Genomic DNA, 21,373 nt, shown 5'->3' on the forward strand with positions numbered 1-21,373 from the left:
CTGGAGCTGGGGGCTCCCTGGCTGCAGCCTTCCTCCTGCTCAGAGGGGCTGGAACTAGGGGGGCTGCCGCCGCCCCCCCTCCCCCGGCTTGACGTGGTTTCCATCACATCCAGGGTTTACAGTTTGGTTCAACAGCTCTCAGCACCCCCACTGTACAAATGGTTCCAGCGCCCCTGCTCCCGCTCCTGCTTCTCCTCTGAAGGGAATGCAGCGGCTCCCCAGCCATGCTGGGCTGCCCTGTGCCAGGTGGAGACGTCCCTGGTAGTTGGATTTAGAGGGGACCAGGACTTCCTGCAGCGTGAGAGGGGGGCCCAGCCCTGCCTCCCCGCCCCCCTCCCAGCCCACTCAGGATGCTGGCCGGCTGGAGAGAGATCTCTGCAGGGATTGGTGCCACGCTTTGCTGCCTCCTCTTCTTCTGGCTCTTGTATTCTCATCCGCCTAAGGAAGGTAACATCTCCGCTGTATCATATGCCTGCCAAGGCTGCTGGCTTGTGCCAGCTGGGGCAGGGGGAGTTTTAAAGGGGTTGTGTCGCCTTCCGCCACATGCCACCCCCGAGAGCCTGCATCAGAGCCATCTGGTGCCATGCAGCCTGCACGGATCCCCCTCCTCTTTGGGATTTCGCATAGCAGAGTTAGCATCTCCTTCTGTAAGGGCTGGGGGCAAACTTTCCAGCCAGGGCTCCACAAGAAGAGGTTCAGTTTCCCATTGGGCTCAGTCTTTGGCTGCCAGGTGCCTGGCCAGAACCCTGGACTGGTTTTCAATTTGAGAGGCGCTGGCCTGCAGTAGGGGGAGGATTCACCTCTTTGTGAACTGGGGGTCTGAGGGCCTGATAAGCCTTATGAGCTGAGCCATTCAGCAAGGAAACTGGGGCTGCCCTTCCCTCCCGAGGATGCTGGGCCTGCGTGTTGCACTGGGTCAAATGGGGCTAGGTCAGAGCTGGCCCAAGAGATGGGGCTGCCTCTCCTCCCTGTTACCAGCTGATAAATCACATTAGAAAGAGCGTGAGATACAGTCAGTACTTCCCTAATGATTCCTCTCCATGTAAGGCGGTTGCGGTGTCATCCAGTGGGCAGGGAAGTGGTCTGTGCCATCATGAGTGGAGATGTGCCCATAAGACAATATCTCCCTGAAGATGTGGGGATACCCTGGGAAAAAGTTGACTCTAAGGTCTGAAGCACAGGACTGGGAGTTAGGAAGTTTGGGTTCAACCCTGGGCCCTGCCACAGACTTCCTGTGAGACCATGGGCAAGTCACTTAGTCTCTCTGTGCCTTGGTTTCTCATCTGTGAACTGGAGATCATTGTTTACTGAGGATTGTTTCTTAACAGGGGTAAAGCGCTTAGGTGAAAAGTGCTACAAAGTGCAAAATATTAGTGCCACGGGGGCTGGGGCTGTTATATTTACATGAGATAAATTAAAATAAGCTGCCTTGGGAATGAACTCTCTTTAATTGTACAGAGTCCCATATAGTGTGGATTGCAACTTGGGTTCCCAGGGTGACTCTTCTCTCTCCCCACCCCCACCCCTTGTCTGGGAGAAGTGAAAGTAGGACAGAGAAAGGAAAACTGCCAGGTTAAAAAACAAACAAACCCTGAAGATCACTGTCAGTTTCCCTTTTCCTTCAAACTGGGGGGTGCTGTATGTTTCCAGTGACTAAACTTTGTCTAGTTCAGTGTCCCACTTTCCAGTGTTGTCCCAGCTGGTTTCCAGAAGGCGTCTTGGGGATGGCCAGACATCTATATTGGATGAGAGCTGGAATCTCTCTCTCGTCTTTTGATGGTATCTCATGCAGTACTGATCCTTTTTATAGCTGAAATGAAATTCACTTCCAGCACTGCTTGGTCTGTCTCCCAATTGCTGCCAACATGGGGGAGGAGGGTTTCACAGATGACCCAAGGAAAGACAGTGGGAAACTGGAAGAGAAGCTGTTAAAATGGCATGGAAATTGGGGTGAAAAATGGCTGAGAACACTCCCCTTTTGTGGGGCTCAATCCTGTGGGGGTACTGTGCGCCTTGACCTAGGGAGGTGGTGGAATCTCCATCCTTAGAGGTTTTTAAGGCCCGTCTGGACAAAGCCCTGGCTGGGATGATTTAGTTGGGGATTGGCCCTGCTTCGAGCAGGGGGCTGGACTAGATATCTCCTGAGGTCCCTTCAGCCCTGATATTCTATGATTCCAGCATGAATTGAGGTCGCTTGGCACCTCAAAGGACAGGCCCCATGCTATGTAACTGATTTGCCATTCAATCTTCTCCTCCGCTTTCTTGCTGCTAATTTGCCGCGTGACTGCCGGGGCTGGCAGCAACCTGAACAAACCGTGCCAAGACGCTTGCTCGCCCCCTGAATCGGCACCGTTACGCTGAGCGCTTCAGCGAGCCGCCGCGTCTCCCTCGCCTCCAGAGGCTGTGTTTGCAAATGAGGACGTGAGAGGAGCGTTGCTGAGCCATGTGGATCCATACATAATGCCACAATTACCAACTGTAACTAAACATTTGTGCAATCATTCAAATGATGCAGCATTACTCAGCCAAGCAAGAGACAAGTTCAAGCCTGGCCTCAGGCATGGAAGAGGCTAGAACTGCTAAAGCATCAGCTGGATTGGCAGAGCTATAAGATAGGACTGTTAGAGGGTGCAATGCTCCTGACTCCATAGCGCCCCCTGCTGGGCAATTTGTAAAGCCTTGTTAGAGGTAAGGGGCGGTGGCAGATTGCAAATGTCAGAGGAAAGGAACCCCAGTGTCTTTCTGATGTAAGATATTAAACCAGAAAGCCCTGCTTAGCAAATGGGTAGAGAGAAGGCCTAGTCAGAGAGGTGCAGATTGAACCAGGAAATCCTAAATTCAAACTTCAGCTCTGCCATTAACTCACTGGGTGGGTTTAAGCAAATCATGTGACCTTAGTGGGCCAAATTTCTGCTCTGAGTGACACTGATGTAAATCCAGAGTAACTTCAGTGGAGTCACTCCTGATCCACAGTGGAGTAAGTGAGAATTTGACGTGTGTTTTAGTTGCTCCAGTCTGTATAATGGGGACAGTTGCACTTAACTACATCAGATGTGGGTTGGGTGGATTAATTGGTTAATGTTCTCTAGGCAAGTGCAAAGTATAATGCTCAAATGTGTGTGCGGGTGGCCGGGTGGATGGGTGCATGCCTGTGTCCTGGTGGAGAGGGAAGTGGTTTCCAGTAATTTCAAGGGGGAGTTCTGATTTAAAAACCAGTGGTTCAAAAAGACCCCCTCTCTCTCTGGCTGGGTACCTGGAGAGTATAGAATTTGAATGGCTCTGCGCAAATTTTGAAATTACCGCTCCCTTGAAGCAAATGAGCAGAGAAATTTCAGAGAGATCCTAATGTTTTCAGAGCCGTGGTTCTCAGTGCCCTTGCCCTGCTCGAGAGTTTCTTCTCACTCTGCTTATGATGGAATAAAACAACTCAAAGCAGTTCTCTTGCCTTCCTAGGGGTGTGCAGTTGTGTATGAATGCAGAGCTGGCAGTGCCTGCTCCTTTAGAAGGAGGATTTAGTTTGGATCCATATTAGATGCTTTCCAAGCTGCCATCATTCTTGTGCTGGAGCATTTTGCAACGTGTGACTCATACAGTCTCCTCCGGACATTATTGAAATTGCCCATCGTTCAAATGGCCACAGCTAATTGGCAGTGTATGTGTGGGCAGGGGGAATGGTGAATCCCCCTGGTGCAGATCTCAGAGGCTTCCAAGACATATCCCAAACCAAACCATAATCCCTGCTGAATCAATGGCAAATCTCCCATTGATTTCATTGGAACCAGTATTTGGCCTAGAGGATGCCTGGCTGTGGGCAGCAAACAGCACTGGCTTCAAAGCTACCAAACACTAGGCCAAACATGGCTCACGCTGGAGCTGCCTATAAAACACTTGTGACTGCCTGTAGCAGACCATAGGGTTACTTCTTCAGCAGTGACCCTGCCTGCACCCAGCAGAGGCCGGGAATGATGGCCGAAGCCCCTAATACTCATCCACAGACTCCCTTTCTAACAGATTCTCCCCGGTGACTGGTCCGTGCATTTTTTTAAATTTGGTAATGACGAGGGATTGTCAGTGTTATTGACCTATCACTTAGGAATGGTCCATGGGGTGCACATCTCAGCCCAGTGAATTTTTCCTGCTCCTGTCTCTCTCCCATCTCTTTCCATGTGGTGCTTTTTTCTGTCTAATACAGACTGATGCTCCTGAAGATGTCTCACTCACGTCACCCAAGGAGAGGAAAGGAGGAGAAAACGCCCCGTCTCTTCAGTGCTATTTTCAAGGGGCTGATTGCGAGAGGAGCCAGAAGCAGGAGCAAACAGAGATCTAGAGTTACATGCACTGGCTGTTTTAAATCTAGGAACACTTTAAATGCCAGGCACACAATTAATTTCAATGTAATGGGAGGGAGAGCAGCGTGTTAAATAATTGCCCCAAGGAACAGAGGCTTTGGATTCATAACCAAGTACAAACTGGCATTTGGCAGTGTTGCCTCTGATGTGCATTTAAAACCCACATTGTCTCAGTTACCTAGACCCTTCCAGGGACGAACTCCCCAGCTCTTCCACTTTAAATGCCAAGTTTAATAGCCTGGGTCCATTGAACTCAGCAGGTGTTTTGCCACTGACTTCTCCCAGGAGCCCCATTTCACCCCACATCTGTTCTGAAAGCGTTTCGCAGCACTGGGAACTGCATGTCCATAGCTCCCAGGGCTGGGCAGAAGGCCGGGTGTCCATCTCGGCCTCAGAAGCACAGATGGCAGGAGAGGCGCCCATGAGACCATCTCTCTGTTAAAGGGATCTGCGGATCAGGTTGCAAACTGGGAGCCCACTTTGGCCTTCTTGGGCTGGGAACCAAGTGCAAGGAACTGAGCATAAACTTGGCTTGAATAATGGTTCCAGCTAAACTGGTTTCTAAGCTGGTTTAGCTGATGGGAGTGGATGGAGTCAATTTGTGTCTGAAAACCATGCTAGCTAGTTATCCATCCATCCATGGCAGTCGCTCTAACACTTGAGCATCCAGGTAGTGGACAGAGAGACAGTCTGAGCCGGATGGCTTATTCCCTTGAGCAGGAGGCTGACCCAAAGAGATGCCGCTTCATGTCTTCAAGGCTCATCCTGAGCTCCGAGTAGAGTGAATTCCACAGTGCCCGACCCCAGCACGTTTCAAACTGTGCCCAGCATTGAAACCAATCAGCCTGCAGTTCAGGGGAGAGGCAGGTGGAGCAGAGCACGGGCCCACAGCGGTTTCTGGCTAGCTGGTTAGAGGGGCAGCTGGAGCATTTAAGAGAGTCAGGCCTGATCACATCACTCCAGAGTCTGCCCTGAGGGGCAGGGCACTTGCTCTGTGGAAACGGTGGCTGCGCTGGTGAGACAGGCTGTCCAGGAATCCCGGCAGAGAGCCTGGCACAAAGCATAGCAGTGTATGTTTTCTGCTGGCTTTCATCCAGAAGGAGCGCCGCCACTGGGTGTGGCTGGAAGAGACCAGACAGCGAGTGCAATAAAACTCTCCAGGCCTTCCTCGCTCATCTTCACTGGAGTCCCTCCTGTTTTACTCCCCTGTTAGTGGGAGCAGGAGCCAGCTCAGTATTTGTTAGGACAACAGAGAAGCTCCAGCCAGCAGGCCTCACAAGAAGAACAAAGCAGCCGCATCCCACTTACTCAGCATGACTGCAGGCCGAAGCTGTTGCTGAAGAAAGAAGTGGCTATATTTTCAGATCAATAAAAAAAAAGACTTAAGGATAAATACATTAAAAGGCTGTGAGGTGTTCAGACACTATTGTTATGTGAGGCCAGATGAGGACCATAGATTTAAGGATCAAAGAAGTTCTGAAAGCTTTGTAATGTTTTGCCCTCCATTTGCTATGAATTAAGGGCCTGATTCTGTGATGTGGCAAATGCCCAACTCCCATTCACTTGAGCGGGAGCTGAAGGTTATTTTTGAAGTGTAAACATACTTAGAAAATATTTTCACTGTTTTTTTTATATTTCCTGATGACCCCGACCCATCAAATGCAGACCTGCTTTTGGGGCCAGAACTCAGCACCAGCGCTTGGAGGTGTTAAGATTTGACAGACTTCACTGATTCGGTCCATTCCACGGACAGCCCATTTGGATCAGAGTTTACCTCTTGCTTTCTACACGCTCGGGAATTGAATCATAGAATCATAGAATATCAGGGTTGGAAGGAACCTCAGGAGGTCATCTAGTCCAACCCCCTGCTCGAAGCAGGACCAATCCCCAACTAAATCATCTCAGCCAGGACTTTGTCAAGCCTGACCTTAAAAACCTCTAAGGAAGGAGATTCCACCACCTCCCTAGGTAACCCATTCCAGTGCTTCACCACCCTCCTAGTGAAAAAGTTTTTCCTAATATCCAACCTACACCTCCCCCACTGCAACTTGAGACCATTACTCCTTGTTCTGTCATCAGGTACCACTGAGAACATCCTAGATCCATCCTCTTTGGAACCCCCTTTCAGGTAGTTGAAAGCAGCTATCAAATTCCCCCTCATTCTTCTCTTCTGCAGACTAAATAATCCCAATTGAGACCCATCTCTAGTTATCGTAGGTACTTACATGGCCAGCATCACCATAACATCCGACTGCCTCACACTCTTTGAATGATCATACCTTGCTCTTCTGTAGCACTTTTCAACACTAGATCTCAAAGCGCATCACCATTTTTAATGTGTTTATCCTCACGCCCCTGGGAGGTAGGGCAGTGCTACTATCCCCATTGTACAGATGGGGAACTGAGGCACAGAGAAACTAAGACAACATAAGGATCAGAGCTTAACTCCCATTGAAATCAGTGGGAATTAGGTGCCTAAATACCTTTGAGGATCTGGGCCTAAGTGACTTGCCCAAGGTCCCAGGTGTCCCAGCCCTGACCACGGCACCTCCTCACTCCTCTTGATAGCTAGCTTCCCAAAGTTTAAAAAGTCCACCAGAAAACCTCACAACACCCTCCCCCCAAACAAACCATTTACTCGTAGCAAAAAAATAAACCCACCGAGTCTCCAAGTCCAGGCCAACAGACTCGGGCTCATGCTGCAGGGCTAAAAATAGCCATGTAGATGGTAGGCCTGGAGCCCCGGCTCCAAAACCCTCCCCGCTCACCTGGTTTCCCAGCCCCAACTCCAGCCCGAGCCCAGACGTCTACGCAGCTATTTTTAGCCCCGCAGTGCCAGCCCCAGGAGCCGGAGTCGTTTGATCCGTGCTCTGAGAATCCTCGCCGCAGAGATGTTGTTGTTGGTTGTTTTGCTGTGTAGACGTGCCCAAATGAAGGGCATGCTCCTGGAATCCTTCCCCCATTGACTTCAGTGCTATGACTGTCATGAGGAATAAAGGACCGGGCCCTAATTAATCAAAACAAAGGCATAAAACAACATACTGTGAGGCAAGTCATACTGACGAATGCCATTCTAATAGAAACATCTTACCCACCCACATCTACTTACTCGGATAACAAATAGCTTACTCTGGGAGATCCAGATTGACTGTATATATTACAGGCCAAATAAACAGGAAAAGGCCTGCCAAATGCTTCCATATAAATCCCCATGATCTCATCTCTTTTCATCTGTGCAATTTGGAAAAATATGAAGGGAAGTAGCAAGTGTTTTTATCCAGCTAATAGGGTAAATGGCAAACAGGTGGGGTTTCTTTCATTTGAAGGAGCAGGACTGTCAGAAACAGAGAGATGCCACGGCTGTAGACTGTGCTTGGGATCACAGTAGAGCTGTTCGAATGACTCCCCCTCCTCCCCTTGATCAGGGGAGAGGCACCCTGCTTATGTTGTAAGCCACTCCCAGGCCCCATGGGACAGGAAAGGAGCTGGGGGAAGGTGCTCGGTGCCTGGCCAGGAGGGAGGTGAAAAGCCTTTTCTCTAGATTGGGCCATCTCCAGAGTTGTTCTGACTCAGGCTCTAGCCCCATGGAGGAACTGCTTCCACTGAACTCAGTAGGGACTGATGGACTTGGACCTCTGTAGGGTTTAGGTTTCCTTCCACCATCTAAAGTCCATGGGAGCATCAGGCTGGTAGCCCCTCTGAGAACCAGGCCCTAGCTGGCTCTGGCTGGACTCCCAAGAAACAGAGGCATCCAAAAATCAGTGGCTTCTTTTGACTCTGTTGGCCCAGAACACACAGCAAGTCAGTGACGGAGCTGGGCATGGGACCCAGCCGCCCTGACTCCCACCTCCTGTTCTTGCTATGAGGGCTGCACCCTGGTGCTCTGACGGTGCAGTGGCTGCTGGATGTCCCCGTGTCTCGTTGCAGGGAAGGAGCTGGAGGTGGGGACGTGTGAGATTACGGCGCTGAACAGAGACCTCAGCCACCCCAGGAGGATGATCGCCCGGCAGACAGCACGCTGTGCCTGCAGGAGAGGCCAAGTTGCAGGCACAACGAGGGCAAAACCCGCCTGTGTGGATGGTAAGAGATCTCTGACTGCTCCAGAGCGCTACGGTCCAGGGCTATGGGGCTGCCTGTGGCTTCTTGGTTCTCATTCTTATGCACGCCATGGTCGCTTGGGACTTTATGATGACAGCAGCCACAGAACTCAGATCCTCCTGCTCCCAGAGGGGCTGGAACTAGGGGTGAGGCGGCACCCCCTGGCTTGAAGCGGTTTCCATCACATGCAGGGTTTAAGCGTTTAGTTCAATGGCTCTCAGCACCCCTGCCTGGCCCAGAAACACAGGCCCCTATCATCACTGGGAGCTGCTAACCGTACAGGTGACATGACACACAGTCAAACAGTCCTGGGTGGGGTCCATGGTGACACACACACACATGCCTGCTCATTGAGAACACTCATTGTCCAGCAACGTCCGGCTGTATCAGGGTTTATATCTGTTGGTTGCAACCCCCTAAGCATGGGGGGCGGGGTGCAAAGCTCTTTGGAAAATCTGGCCTGTTTGTGGGTGCCGAGCCCCTGAAAATCTGGCTCTGAACTCTTTGGGAAGTCCAGCTTCACAAGCGAACTCCTCTCCACTCCCAGGCACTGCACAATTGCACGGAGGCATGAGCCGTGCTGAGGCCCCACTGGACAGAGTGCTGCAAAGAAAGCCCCACTGATCCAAGCAGGAGTGTTGCTATGCCCACAGCTGTCAGGGGCCATGTGGAGCCCTGGGGAGGGAGGGACATGTCATCTCAGGTTGCTTTGCTTAGGGAATGTGTCCCTCACAGGTGGCAGGTGTCCCTATGCGTGGGGAGCACAAGAGGCTGATCTAAGGTGCTACAATGATACAGATTGTAACTTTCTCCATAAACTGTCCCCAATGGCCTCAATTCTCTCTCCCTTTCTCCTCTGCCCCTTTGACACATTTTATTTTGCTTTTATTTTATCTCCTGGTCTCCTTGTTTTGGATAACTCAACCCTTCTTTCCACTCTCTTTCATTTTACTTTCCTTAATTGTTCCTGTTCTTGTTTAATCTTGTGCCGTCTCGCTCCTCATATATACCTACCCATCCATCCTTATATACACCCATCTTTCTTTCCCTATACACACTCATCTATCTATCCATCCATCCCCTACATATCTGTCTCTCCATGTCTATATACACTCATCCATCTCTCTATATACACATCTATCCATCCATCCCTATATACATCTGTCTCTCCATTCCTATATATACACCTTTCTATCCATCCCAATATATACCCATCTATCCATCTCTATATATACACCCATCTATCTATCCATCCCCATACATATATCTCTCCACGTCTATATACATCCATCTTTCTATCCATCCATCCCCATATACATCTGTCTCTCTATCCCTATATACACTTTTCTATCATCCATCCCTATATACATCCATTTATGTATCTATCCATTGCTATATATACACCCATCTATCCATTCCCATACATATCTGTCTCTCCATTTCTATATATACCCATCTATCCATTCATCTCCATATACACATCTGTCTCTCCATCCATCCCCATACACATCTGTCTCTCCATCCAATATATATATACACACCCACCTTTCTATCCATCCCTATATACACCCATCTTTTTCCCCTTTGTACCCTACCCTCTTTCATAACCCTTATAATTTCTCCCTCCCCTCCCCATGCTCCGTTCCCTCCCCCGCTCTCTCTGGCAGCTCAGCTCATTGCCAGTAAGCAGTGGTGTGGGATGGAGCCCTGTGACGAAGGGGAGCAGTGCACTTTGTTAATAAATCGTTCAGGCTGGAGCTGCAGTAGAAGACTGGGCCGAATAAAAACCGTCACAGTAAGTAACTCCTGCCTCCTTGCAACCAACCCGACTGAGATGGGAGAAGGAAACAGCCAGGGGTGGGGGTGGAGGGTGTCCTGGTCTGAAGGTATCTGGAGAGAGGGGGATTGGTGTTAGCTGGGAACGAAGGTGAATCACCGGGGTGTGTGTCCGTCTCCATGGGTGAGTGAGGACATCCCCCCACCACCACCACCCATCAGCTCATGCATTTGGGATCACTGCCAGTAAAACCTGAGCTGCTCTGCCCAGAGAGCTATTCCAGGAACCAACCAGGACAGGCAATAAGGAAAGGTTATAAACATGTCTCCATAGGGCTGGATGCTCCTTTGCTGGAGAAACTGGTTTCACTCCCATTGCCTGATCATAGCTTTAGTGGGGATGGGCATTTCCAGGCCTCTCCCTGCACAGTCAACCCCAAGCATTCAAAGATCATGAGGCAGGCGCCTGAAGATCATGAGATTGGCTTAAAAAGCACCATGTTATCTAGGGCCTGGATCCTCAAAAGTATTTAGGAGCCTAACTCCCAGTGATTTCAATGGGAGTTAAAGCTATTTAGGAGCCTAAGGATCTGGGCCTAGGCACCTCGCAAATGAGCCTGTGAGGGGTGGGACAGGTCTGCCTAGTTGTTATCCCATCTTAGAGTGATGGAGAAACTGAGGCACAGAATGGGGAAGTGACTTGCTCACACAGTTTCAGTGGCAGAGTCAGAATGAGAGCGGAGATCTCCAGCCTCCTAGGTCTGGATAGTAACCACAAGGCCATCGCTCTCCTAGTAGGCACGTGTATGGGGAAGGTCAAGTCTTTAGTTATAGGGAGGGAAGGGGGAATATTTGCATGGCGGGAAAGGGAGCTTGCTGTCTCTTACTCCAGATAGGCAGGCAGAGCACTGTGGTTGCTCCACACAACGTGCACAGACCCCGATGGGAGAAACGGCCCCAAGAAACACAGACCTCTGGCTAAAGTGGGCTTTGATGGAAATTGCAATGAAATCCCAACATGAGGTACTTTCCTTCCGCTTGCCCTGAGAGCACAGGGAGGCAGCTGCTGGCACCTAAGGGAATCACCTTTGCTAACACAGGGAGAGAATAGCAGATCCTGCAGGCCCTGCTCTTGGACCCAGCTCCATCCCCCAGGGAGAGGAAAAGGTCTAGTGCCCACCTGCCAACCCCCACTCACAGACTCCACTCAACTCTGTCTCTTCCCCAGGGACGGGATAAACAGGAGGTGTCCCTTTGGTACAAGCGCTGGCCCTGCATTATCAGAGTGGACCCAGTTCGGTTCTGCCTTGTCTGCGTACAAATGCATCATGGCTTTGTTTCTAGTGCAGAGAATACAGGCAGCGGGCTCTGGCATCTGCTCCCTTCTGTCTTCCCTAAGGAGAGGCCCTCTTCTCCATTGGGACTGCCTGCCAGGCTCCCCCACCATGCCACAGGCTGCAGCCTGGACTAGACCTGTACACAGCCATCACATGCTGTCATTTTAAACATCTGAAACCTGCAGACTGGTTCCCAGCTGGTTTAGTGCCAGCCTCTCCCAGCACGGGAACTGTAAAGAAGGAGGCAAGATCACTGGCTGTGGGGGAGCTCCCAACTACTCCAGTCCCTGCCATTCCCAGCAGGGGGTGCTGTAGGGCATGGTACAGCAGCACTGCTGCAGAGAAGGGGGAAGGGGGCCGGCTTCCACCAGGCACATGCTTTTCCTAACGCCCACAGGAACTTGGGGGATATTTTATAGGCTGGTGGGGAGTGGACAAGCCCGAGGTGCAAAACCTGGATCCAAATTTGGAACCCTTTCTGACCCCATGCGTTGGGGGTGTTGAGATTGGTGGTTCTGTTTTGGTCCGTTATCGATAAGGGGGCCAGCTGTGAGGTTCAGATCTGGAACCAAGTTCAGACTACAGGCATCTCCTGAAAATCTGGGGATGTCTGGATCCAGGGTTTGAGCTGGGGCCCATCTCAGTCAGGCTGCTCGGTCTTTCCCTTCACAGACAACCGAGAGGGACTGGAGCCCTGATCTCTGCTGTTGGGAGGGCTGAGGGGACGCAGGTGGAGGAGGGTCTGTGCATCTTGCTGTCAAAGTGACACGCTCCTCTGGCAGCATCCTCCGAATGAGCCCTCGGATATAGAAGCAGCTGCGTGGCTTCCCTCTGCGCGAGGCCCAGGAGTCTGCTCTGCAGTCAGCTCAGCAAGTGAATAACAATGAACGGGGAGCTGGATGCTGCTGGCGGGAGCCTCAGAAGTGCAGTGGGATATTTTATTAATGTCAGAGACATTAAGATTTGGAGAAGAGCAAATTACGCTCCCCGCAGCACAGGGGAGACAGGCATCACCAGGCCACAGCCGTTTGTCTCGCAAGCAGGCAGTCGTGTGAACACGGCTGTCCTGGCCGCTAGCCATCTCCACATTATCAGGTTTGTCTCAAGGCCCGGTGGGAGGGACCCTCTGCTGCACAGGATGGAATTAGGGCTGGACGGAGCCTTTGCAGAAATGTGGCTCTCCGGCTGGTTTAGAATGAGGTGCCCATGCGAAGGGCTGATCTCAGGGCTCTGAAGTACAGTTTAGTTTCCTGTTTAGTTACATAGGCACAGCCACACTGGGTCAGACCAGGGGCCCCATCTAGCCCAGTATCCTGTTGCCAACAGTGACCAGCACCTGCTGCTTCAAAGGAAGGTGCAAGAACCCTGCAGTGGGCGACTAAGGGGAAAATCTGCATTATGTCTCCTCCTGATCCCTTAGAGAGATCAGTTGAAGCCATGAAGCGTGAGGTTAGCCCGTCCAAAACGTTTGTTAGCAATAACTACTGTATGCTAAATCTGGATATTCATGGTGTCCATGTAACTGTCCAATCCCTTTGTTAATCCTGCTAAATTCTTAGCCTCAGTGACATCATGTGGTAGTGAGTTCCACCGTCAACTGATGTGCAAAATCACAAATCTAATTAGCGTGGTCAGGTCCTGATCTGCAGCCTCAGGACGCTGTATCCAGGGCCGATGTCCCGGCTGGGGCTGTGTGTCCTGTCCGGGCTTTGCCTTGCAGAGTTGGGCTGCCAGCGTCAACCCTGGTGATAGCAGGGGACTTGACCCAGGAGATCCCTTCCAGGCCTGTGCCCCTATGACCATGGAGTCCTGTCTAAAAAGGATGGGACCCTTTGTATTGTCAGGGCATTATCTGCATGGTTGGGACTGAGTCTCTGTATAAGGCTGAGCTCTGGGTTTGGATCAGGGTCTTTTCTCCAGTTGTAACTGGGTTTGGTTTTAGGATTGAAGCTGGTTCTGAGAGACTGGGGACCTGTGGAGAAGTCTGGGGTGGAGAGGGTATGGATGGAGCCCTGTCTGTAATGTCAGAACTCTTGTTCATGGGGGGTGCGCTCACTTCTGGGGAACCTAGGCCTCGTCTAGAATATTGGGGCTCTGCTGGGCTGGGATCCCATCCTTCCATCCCTCTGACTCAGCCTGAATTTCCCTGCGTGTCTCTGGTGCAAAAGGCTGGCGTGCAGCGTAGAAGGATCCTGATCGTTCCAGAGAACAACAGCCAACTGCGTGCCATTTCCAGGCAGCGAAGGAAAGATAAATCCGCCCTGGGATGCTGGGAGCGGGAGCCAGGGGAAAGGAGCGGCGCATTCATATTTAATCAGACATCCTCTCAGAACTGCCCTCCTGCCCCATTTGCACAGCCCTGTTTTGCATAATTCAATATTCAGATGCACTGGGCAACAGTGTGGAATCCACACATTTCTCCCCAGGAGTTGGTGGAAATGTAGAACTGTACTTGCCTTCTGGAGTGAGAAACCTCCCCACCAGAGCAAATGGATCACAGTAAACAGACACACCTGCAACCTCTCTCCAGGAGGCACAACCCACCTCTCTCCCTCAACTCTGTGCCTCTTGTCCTGGGGCTGTCAGGAGGGCCTTCCTTATTGACCCCCTTGAGATTCAGAGTTCATTCCTGTGGAGGAGCGGGAGCCCCTAATTCCTTCAATAAGCCCAACCAGAAGTAGATCAGTACAGGGGGAAGATACTGGCTAGACAAGGCACTAACCAATCGGCTTAGGGAAGAGGTTCTTGACCTGGAGGTCATGACCAGGTGTCAGGGAGGTCATAGCCACTTTGCCCTACCCCTACTCATAAATGTCGGGGCTACATTATTGAAAAGGGGGTTGCAATATGGAAAAGGTCGAGAACTACTGTGGCACAAGCCTCTGGACTGTGTGATGAGTTGGCTGGGTCTCAGTTCGGCAAGGAGATCAGGGCCTTGAAAGACAAGTTTCTCAGAGGACAACCAGGGTAAAGCACCAGCCAGCTCTTGGGGACCTGAGATAAATCACCACTTCGTTCCCATGTGAAACTGATTTGCTGCTCCCGGCTTAATCTCCGGGAGACATTTATGTGCAATACCACCATGCAGAGAGGACCAGCCGGCAGCCCCGGCTCAGGGGAGGCCCCGACCTAGATAGCAGGTGAGATTGTAGGGCAGGAGAGAGCTACATTGGCTGGTCTGTCTGGGCGACTCTGCACAGAGCTGATTGTATAGTGCAGCCAGACTCCTCGCTAGACCTTTGCTTCCAAGAGCATGACGCCATCTACAACCGTTTAATAAACGGGGAGCTAAGATGCTGGCTCAGGGGGCTGGTATTCGTTTCCAGTGCAGAGAGTGAGTGACCAAAAGCCATTGCCATCAGAAGATTATGTGCAATAAGCTGATGGGTCTCACTCTAGTTCCTAGTGGACACACACTGTTATAACTGGCACCAAATGACAGGTCTTGGCAGAGGTGCCAGGGACTGACTGGATAGAGACTGAACTAACTCCCATCTCTGGAGGTAGGGTCGCCATGCCACAGTTTAGGGCAGCATGAGGGATGCTTGCCTTGCCACTTGTTCCAAAGATGCAGGACTTTGCTCTCCAGAGGTGCCTGGCTCCACCCTATCTATAGCCAGTGCTAAGTGCATGACCCAGGAGCTGCCCGCAGCGAGGCCAAGGACTGACCAGGGCAGGGAGGCCAACCTCCCCTCTCATCCGGCCAGGCCAGGGCAGAGAGGCGAGGCGGGGCCAGCTTGCCTCGTGGCACCTGCCCTGTGGCTAGACACAGGCATTCGAACTCCACACACACATTGTCCAGGGCTCTCTGCTCAGTGTCCCCCTCTGGATCCCCCGTGTGGACCCTGCAGCCTGCACCCCCGTCCTTGTAGGCTGGCACCCCTGCCCTCCCGTGCTCTGCTGATATCTGTGTTTGGGGCCCCTTCCTTCTCGGAGGGGACAGAGTTATTGTGCACCGGGCTCTCCCCACCATCCCAGGGTTGCAAAAGGCCTTTCCACAGTGTCCCTAGCTGGGTCAAGCTAACAGCATGGAGGTGATGCTCCAGTGGGGCGCCGGGGCTAATTGAAGAGTGGGGACACCCCTGGCAGGAGGCAGCAGATGGGTCTCAGGGTGCACAAACCCCTGTCCAGGGCCCTGACCTGCCCCAAAGCACTCAGGGCTGTTGGAGGAGGCAGATAAGGAGGGAGGGATTCACAGGCTCCCTGTGTGCTTTATTTCCCCAGGTCTCCTGACAGCAGCAGCTGACAGCCCGAGCCTGGTGCCTCCACTCCTGGCTGCCGCAGCAGTACAAATATTGCCGTCCTGGGGCAAGGGGCCAGCCCCTCTGTCCGCATCCCCGTGGGTCGGTCTCCTTGCAGCAGGGCCTGGCAAGTCTCTGCTTTGCAGCCCACACGCTGGACACAGAACCACCTGGGCCAAGGGCCTCGCTCTGTTGCCGGCTGGGGATGATGCCAAACAGCTGGAAAGACGTGTTGGGTTTATCCCTATCTAATGGATTTCTGTCACCCGGAGGGGTTTTAACTGAAATGCATCTTTCTGCAGATCTTTTCATTGTGAACAGAGGGAGCAGTCCCTTGGCACCCGGAGGGTTAAGGAGTGGGCATATTTGCTGCGGCTGGCTCACTAGGGAGCAGCCCAGGCTGAGAGACCCAAGGAGAGATGGACGCAGACTGATGTTTAACCACAGCGGAGCTGAGAGTTAGGGATGTCTGTCCATCACCTTGAAGCAAACTCTTTTGTATTTCTCCTCCCCTCCCAATCTCCAGAGAGTGAGAGGATGCAGAGGGGACAGCGCCGGAGAGAAGGTGCTACGGTCATCTCATCTCTACCCCACTGGTTCACCTTCAGCCCTTTGGAGAGTCCCCTGAGGTTGTGGTGTTGTCTGAGCCAAGCCCCCACCGCACACCCAGCAGGGAAACACTGATTCAATGAGTTTCTCTTCCTTTCCATTTGCAACTTGTCCATCAGCAGCTCACAATTTCCCCAGGTTTATTCAGCAGCTCAGAACAAATGGCCAAATTATTCCTACGAATAAATTCTCAGCCTGTCGCCCACTTGCAGTCAATTCATCACTGGGTGGGGGGAAAAAAATCTTTCAATTGAGTCATGTTAGTTTGTTTTGATTGGTCCCATGGTGGTGTTTTTGGGCCTTGACTGGGCAAGCATCGCTCTTGGGATGGGATTACATGTTCTGAATTGGGGTCCCACGAGTGCCCTCCACCCTCCCATGGACATCCCTGCTAGGAAATGTTGGCTAGGAGATTCCCAGAGGGTGGCGGGGGTTCAGTTCTTGTCAGCGGAGGATAGTCTGGGGAGGTATTCGCCATGGGCAGGCGGGAGAGAGAGGGTGGAGTGAGGACGTGCTGAGACCCTGAGCTGGTGGGTTGTTTGCCTCACACTGGTCTGATCCCACGGTGGAGGTAAGAGGAAGGTCGGGGCTCCGGTCAGGGTGCTGGGGAAGCACTCAGGGCTCGATGTTGCAGCCTTGTCTAGACCAGGATTTAGGAGGCGTTGGCTAACTTGTGTTCACGGCCTGGTGCAGACAAGGCAGGGTGCCTTTAACACACGTTGCATGGCTCAGGTTAAAGCCTAGGTCAAGGCACCAGTGTAACACATATTAAAAAGCACACTGCCTTGACCACACTAGGCTGTTAACACCTTCCAAATCCTTGCCTGACAAGGCCTGAGAGGTGCTGAATGCCTACAACCCACTCTGAAGCTAATGGGAGCTGAAGTTGCTTGGCACCTCTCAGGATCAGGCCTTTTCTGCTGTATAGAGAGCGCTTTACGGTGGTCAGAACTACACAGCTGAAGAGGAGAAGGTCCATGCCCCGAAGAGCTTATCCTTAGAGAGGCGCCTGAGCCAAAGCCGCGGGTGCAGACATCCCCGAGCTGTGGGCAAGTTTGGATCTCTGGGCCTTGCATGTCCTTCTCCAAGGTACCAACAGGTACGGAGCCATCAACACACATGAAATGCATCTGGTCACTAGTGCAGACAGGCCCTGCAGAACAGCCGGGTCTGCATGGGAAGAAGGAGGCCCATAGGAAAGGTCACTTGCAATTCAAGGGGACGGCATGGCAGAAGGCAGAGAGCAGGCCAAGGGGAGACTGAGCTAGACCAACATGGATCAAAGTTCGCAGGAGTCCTTGAGGCACTGATTTAAACTAGGAGAGGCTTGATCCCTGCTGCTGGGGCGTCTCTGAATGCTAGACAGTGGGGCAGCATTGTCCAAGAGGGGTCTCACTCTGTGCCCCCAATACTGAGAGCCAACAGGCAGCTGGCTGGTGATTTACAGCATTTTCCTATCCTGGTTCCCAGAGTGGCTTTGTAGTTGGGGATTGCAGGCTGGGCCATGGGCTGGGTTCCACTTTTCATTCCCTGCAGCCCAGGGGTGACCTGGCCCAGTCCTCTCTCACGTGGCATAAAGAGCTGGCTGCTGCTAGGGGGAAGATCCCCGTCCCTAGCAAGCCCCACTCCATCATCTTGTAAATATTAACAGGGGTCCTTCTCCTCTCCCACCATCTCGTTGTGAGTGGGACTCTGATCCACGGAATTTTTTCCACTGTAATAAGTTTCCAAAAAACTTGTGATGTCGACAATGTAAGGAAATAAAATTCTAACTTTATTAATCAAAGAGGCCCCTTCTGGGCAGACTCTTGTTTCCCTGGTGATGGTTTGCCCCATCCCCACTGCCGCAGCGAGGGCAGGCTGGGGGAAGAGGGGATTACCTCCTGGGAGCTCTTGGCAATGGCTTGGCAGGCTGCTACGTAACGAGCACATCTTAGAAGGAATCAGCACCGTGAGAGGTCCTGGCCCTGATCCCGCAATCCCTCCACAAATAGGCAGAGTGAAGGAGAAGCCCTACAGGGAACCTATTGCTTCAGGCTTCACGGCCTGCCAATACACTGAAGCCACCACCTCCTATTTCAGTGGCTTGCTCTGGTTTTTTGGACTTTGGGGGCAGAGCCCACCAACCTGAACAGAAGGCACTGGCCAGAGAACTGTGGCAGCTGCTCGGAGGTTCAAAAGCCAACTGCCCTCTTCTCCCCTTCACCTCACTTAGGTAGAGGGCTGTGTTTTCTGGTGGCTGAGCTTGAGGGAGTGGGATAGGCTTTTCTATAGCCCCACCTCCACTGCAATATCCGAGCAGCCTCCCCCATTAATGAATTTATCCCTCTGACTTCCCACCAAGATAGGTAGGAAGTTATGCTCCCCATGTACAGAGTGGGAAAGACAGGCCCAGAGAGACGAAGTGCCAGGTTTGCAGAGGAGTGCACAGCTGTGATGAAAATCCGTCCATAAGCCTCACAATGGGAGTTGAGCTTTTTGAAAAAATCCAGTGTCAACTGTGGCAGCTGAGCTCTTGAGAACCTGCCCCTACTGTACACATCCAAGGTCCCATCCCCCTCCCCCATCTGGACGGAAGGACTGGGAGTAAAGCCTCGAGTCCCCTTACAAAGCCGTAAACACCTTCTCTTCCTTCTGTACTATTGGGTTATCCGGGAGAGGGGGCGGGCGGAAGCCCGCCCCATGCTAACGGATCCCCCCCCCCAGCCTAAGGGGAGGATCCACAGGGCCACGGAAACCCACTAAGTGCGGGGGACAACTAATAAAAGAACAGGGACAGGAGTGAGGTCAAAGGGTCATAAGGAGGGAGCCTGATGGGGACACCGAGCAGAGAACCCCGGACAGCGCCCACTGCTCCTCGAAGGCGTCAAGGGAGCCAGCGGACGCCGCCCAGAGGAACTCCGCCCGGAGACGTGAGCGGACGAGGGACCGGAAACAAGCCTTCTGTGCTAGGCTGTTGCCTATGAATGAGCACATGCGGCTGGGGATGGGTAGCAGCAAGCATGGTCCTTCAGTAGCTCCCAGGCCAGTGGCAGGGTTAACAGAAGCTGCCTCCTCCTCTTTGTGATGTGCTTCAGGTGCACAATGAACTCTCCTCCGACTGGGCAAGCCACCAAGGGAGCTGGGTGGGCAGCTAGCCAGCGGCATTTAAATACCTGCCTTGTTCTACAGGGCTTCATCGTCCTCCCCCCACCTCCACTGCAACCAGAGTTCAGAGAGTCAGTCTCCAAGGCACTAATTCATGTCTCCACCTAATTACCATTGATTGGATTTCCACGTACAACAGTCTCTGTCATTATCCCAGCACCATTCGGAGCGGTTCTACGTGAGGGTCTGTTAGAGAAGCGGCTTCAAACCAAGAGAGGCGATTTGCAGCCCAGGCACAGCGCAATTCAGACAAGGAGCCTTTAATTATCCATAAAACACAGGCTGGCAGGAGAGCAGTGTCCCTCCTCTGGAAAAGCAATCGCAGCTGGTCTCCAGGCCCATGCCAGGGCTGAGCCAAAGCCTAAGGTCACTGGGACTCTCCCGTTTGGCTCCAAGCTTTGGCTCAGGCCCTCCTCTGTCCTCAGCTTCTCCGCTGAGGCTGCCACACAATTATTTATATCATCATAGCGCATGGAGTCCCAGTCATGGGCCAGGAGCCCCACTGTGTTAGGTGCTGTCCCTGCCCCCAAGGAGTTCACAGTCTAAGAGGGCGTCCAGATGCTATGGCCACCACGGTATTGCACAGACAGCACCACTATGGTAATTGCTACCCCAGTTAGTGCCAGCCCGGAGCTGGGCTGTGCAACATACACATTTGTTTGCTAGGAACTGGGCTCCCACCCCTCTTTGATTGCCAACTGGTCCTCCCCAGTGAGGCTATTTGAGTTACAAGGACGTTCCTAGCTTAGTAGTGCTTCTCTCCTTTGCAAAGCATTTTGAAGAGCATCTTTACACTCGTTTCACAAATGGGAAAAGCAAAGACACAGAGCAGTAACTAGCTTGTTAGAGGCTACACAGCAGAACCAGGAACAGAGCCCAGCTCTCTGGAGAGCTAGGTAGGTGCTCTACCCACTGGGTTACACAGTTTCCTATCTTGCCTTTCCTGATGAGGCGCTGTTATTGTTAGGGATGCCTTTCAGCCGTGGAGTAACTCAAGATGTTGTAATTTCATTACTTTGTTTAAAAAACAACAACATGCTTTTTTAAAATTTAATCACTTCATCCAAAAATGTCATCACGGAATTTAATACACAATTACCTGCCTAGTCTGTCTAAGACTTAAATCATGCTCATCTCCATGATCACCTTGCAAGAGTTTAAATGGTTATTTATTTAACATCTCTGAACTAAATATTTGCCAACTAGCCCCTGACCCAACTAATCACAAAGCACTCCACAGGATGGGAATAATGCCTTGTGTCCAGGAAGAGCCCAAAGTATTTTCATAAATAGAGAATCATACGGGAATCATCAACCTCTGAAATGCAGCCACCTCTGGGGTGGAGCTGTTTGACAATACCGCCCAGTGCTATTACGCAGGACAGGAAGTGAAGATTGTTCCACCCAACTGAAAAGGACAGGGGAAGTTTTAGGAAGGCAGATTGTAATTACCCTGTTGAAGGTAATTTGGTCAAGACGCAAGAATTTATGCCCCCTGCCTGGAATTATTAATCACCAGTAGTGCTCTTATAATGTGTAACATCCAAAAGAGGCCACCTCCAGCAACACAGACCCCCCTGACATCATGCAGGGGGCATCAACTCAGTACTGAGTCAGAGACCGGCTTGAACCCCCTGCTATCACATCACCAATACAACTTCCTGCACCAGCCAGGAATCATAAAGGAAGCCAAGGACCCATATTTTAATATCACCACAGTTATGTATTTCCCTGAACCGGTGAATATTATGCACCATAAAAACCAGCTGATTATATATTCCATTAGTGCTCCAGATTAAAATTAGAGGATTGAAAT

General features: G+C 51.8%; 1 protein-coding gene across 2 annotated transcripts; it reads left to right on the forward strand.

Annotated features, from left to right (window-relative positions):
- The first annotated feature begins 161 nt into the window (after positions 1-161).
- Positions 162-16,508, forward strand: LOC120405383 (chemokine-like protein TAFA-5). Of its 2 annotated transcripts, none has more exons than XM_039538974.1 (4): positions 162-447; positions 8,277-8,429; positions 10,115-10,242; positions 16,328-16,508. In XM_039538974.1, the coding sequence occupies exons 1-4, from the start codon at positions 351-353 to the stop codon at positions 16,427-16,429; spliced, it is 480 nt and encodes a 159-aa protein (XP_039394908.1). In that variant the 5' UTR covers positions 162-350; the 3' UTR covers positions 16,430-16,508. The 2 variants fall into 2 exon arrangements, with proteins under 2 accessions (XP_039394908.1, XP_039394909.1); XM_039538975.1 differs by having other exon boundaries at positions 15,785-16,463.
- Positions 16,509-21,373: the final 4,865 nt, after the last annotated feature.

This window comes from Mauremys reevesii, linkage group 4 (assembly GCF_016161935.1).
Source record: "Mauremys reevesii isolate NIE-2019 linkage group 4, ASM1616193v1, whole genome shotgun sequence".
NCBI classification, from domain to species: domain Eukaryota; kingdom Metazoa; phylum Chordata; order Testudines; family Geoemydidae; genus Mauremys; species Mauremys reevesii.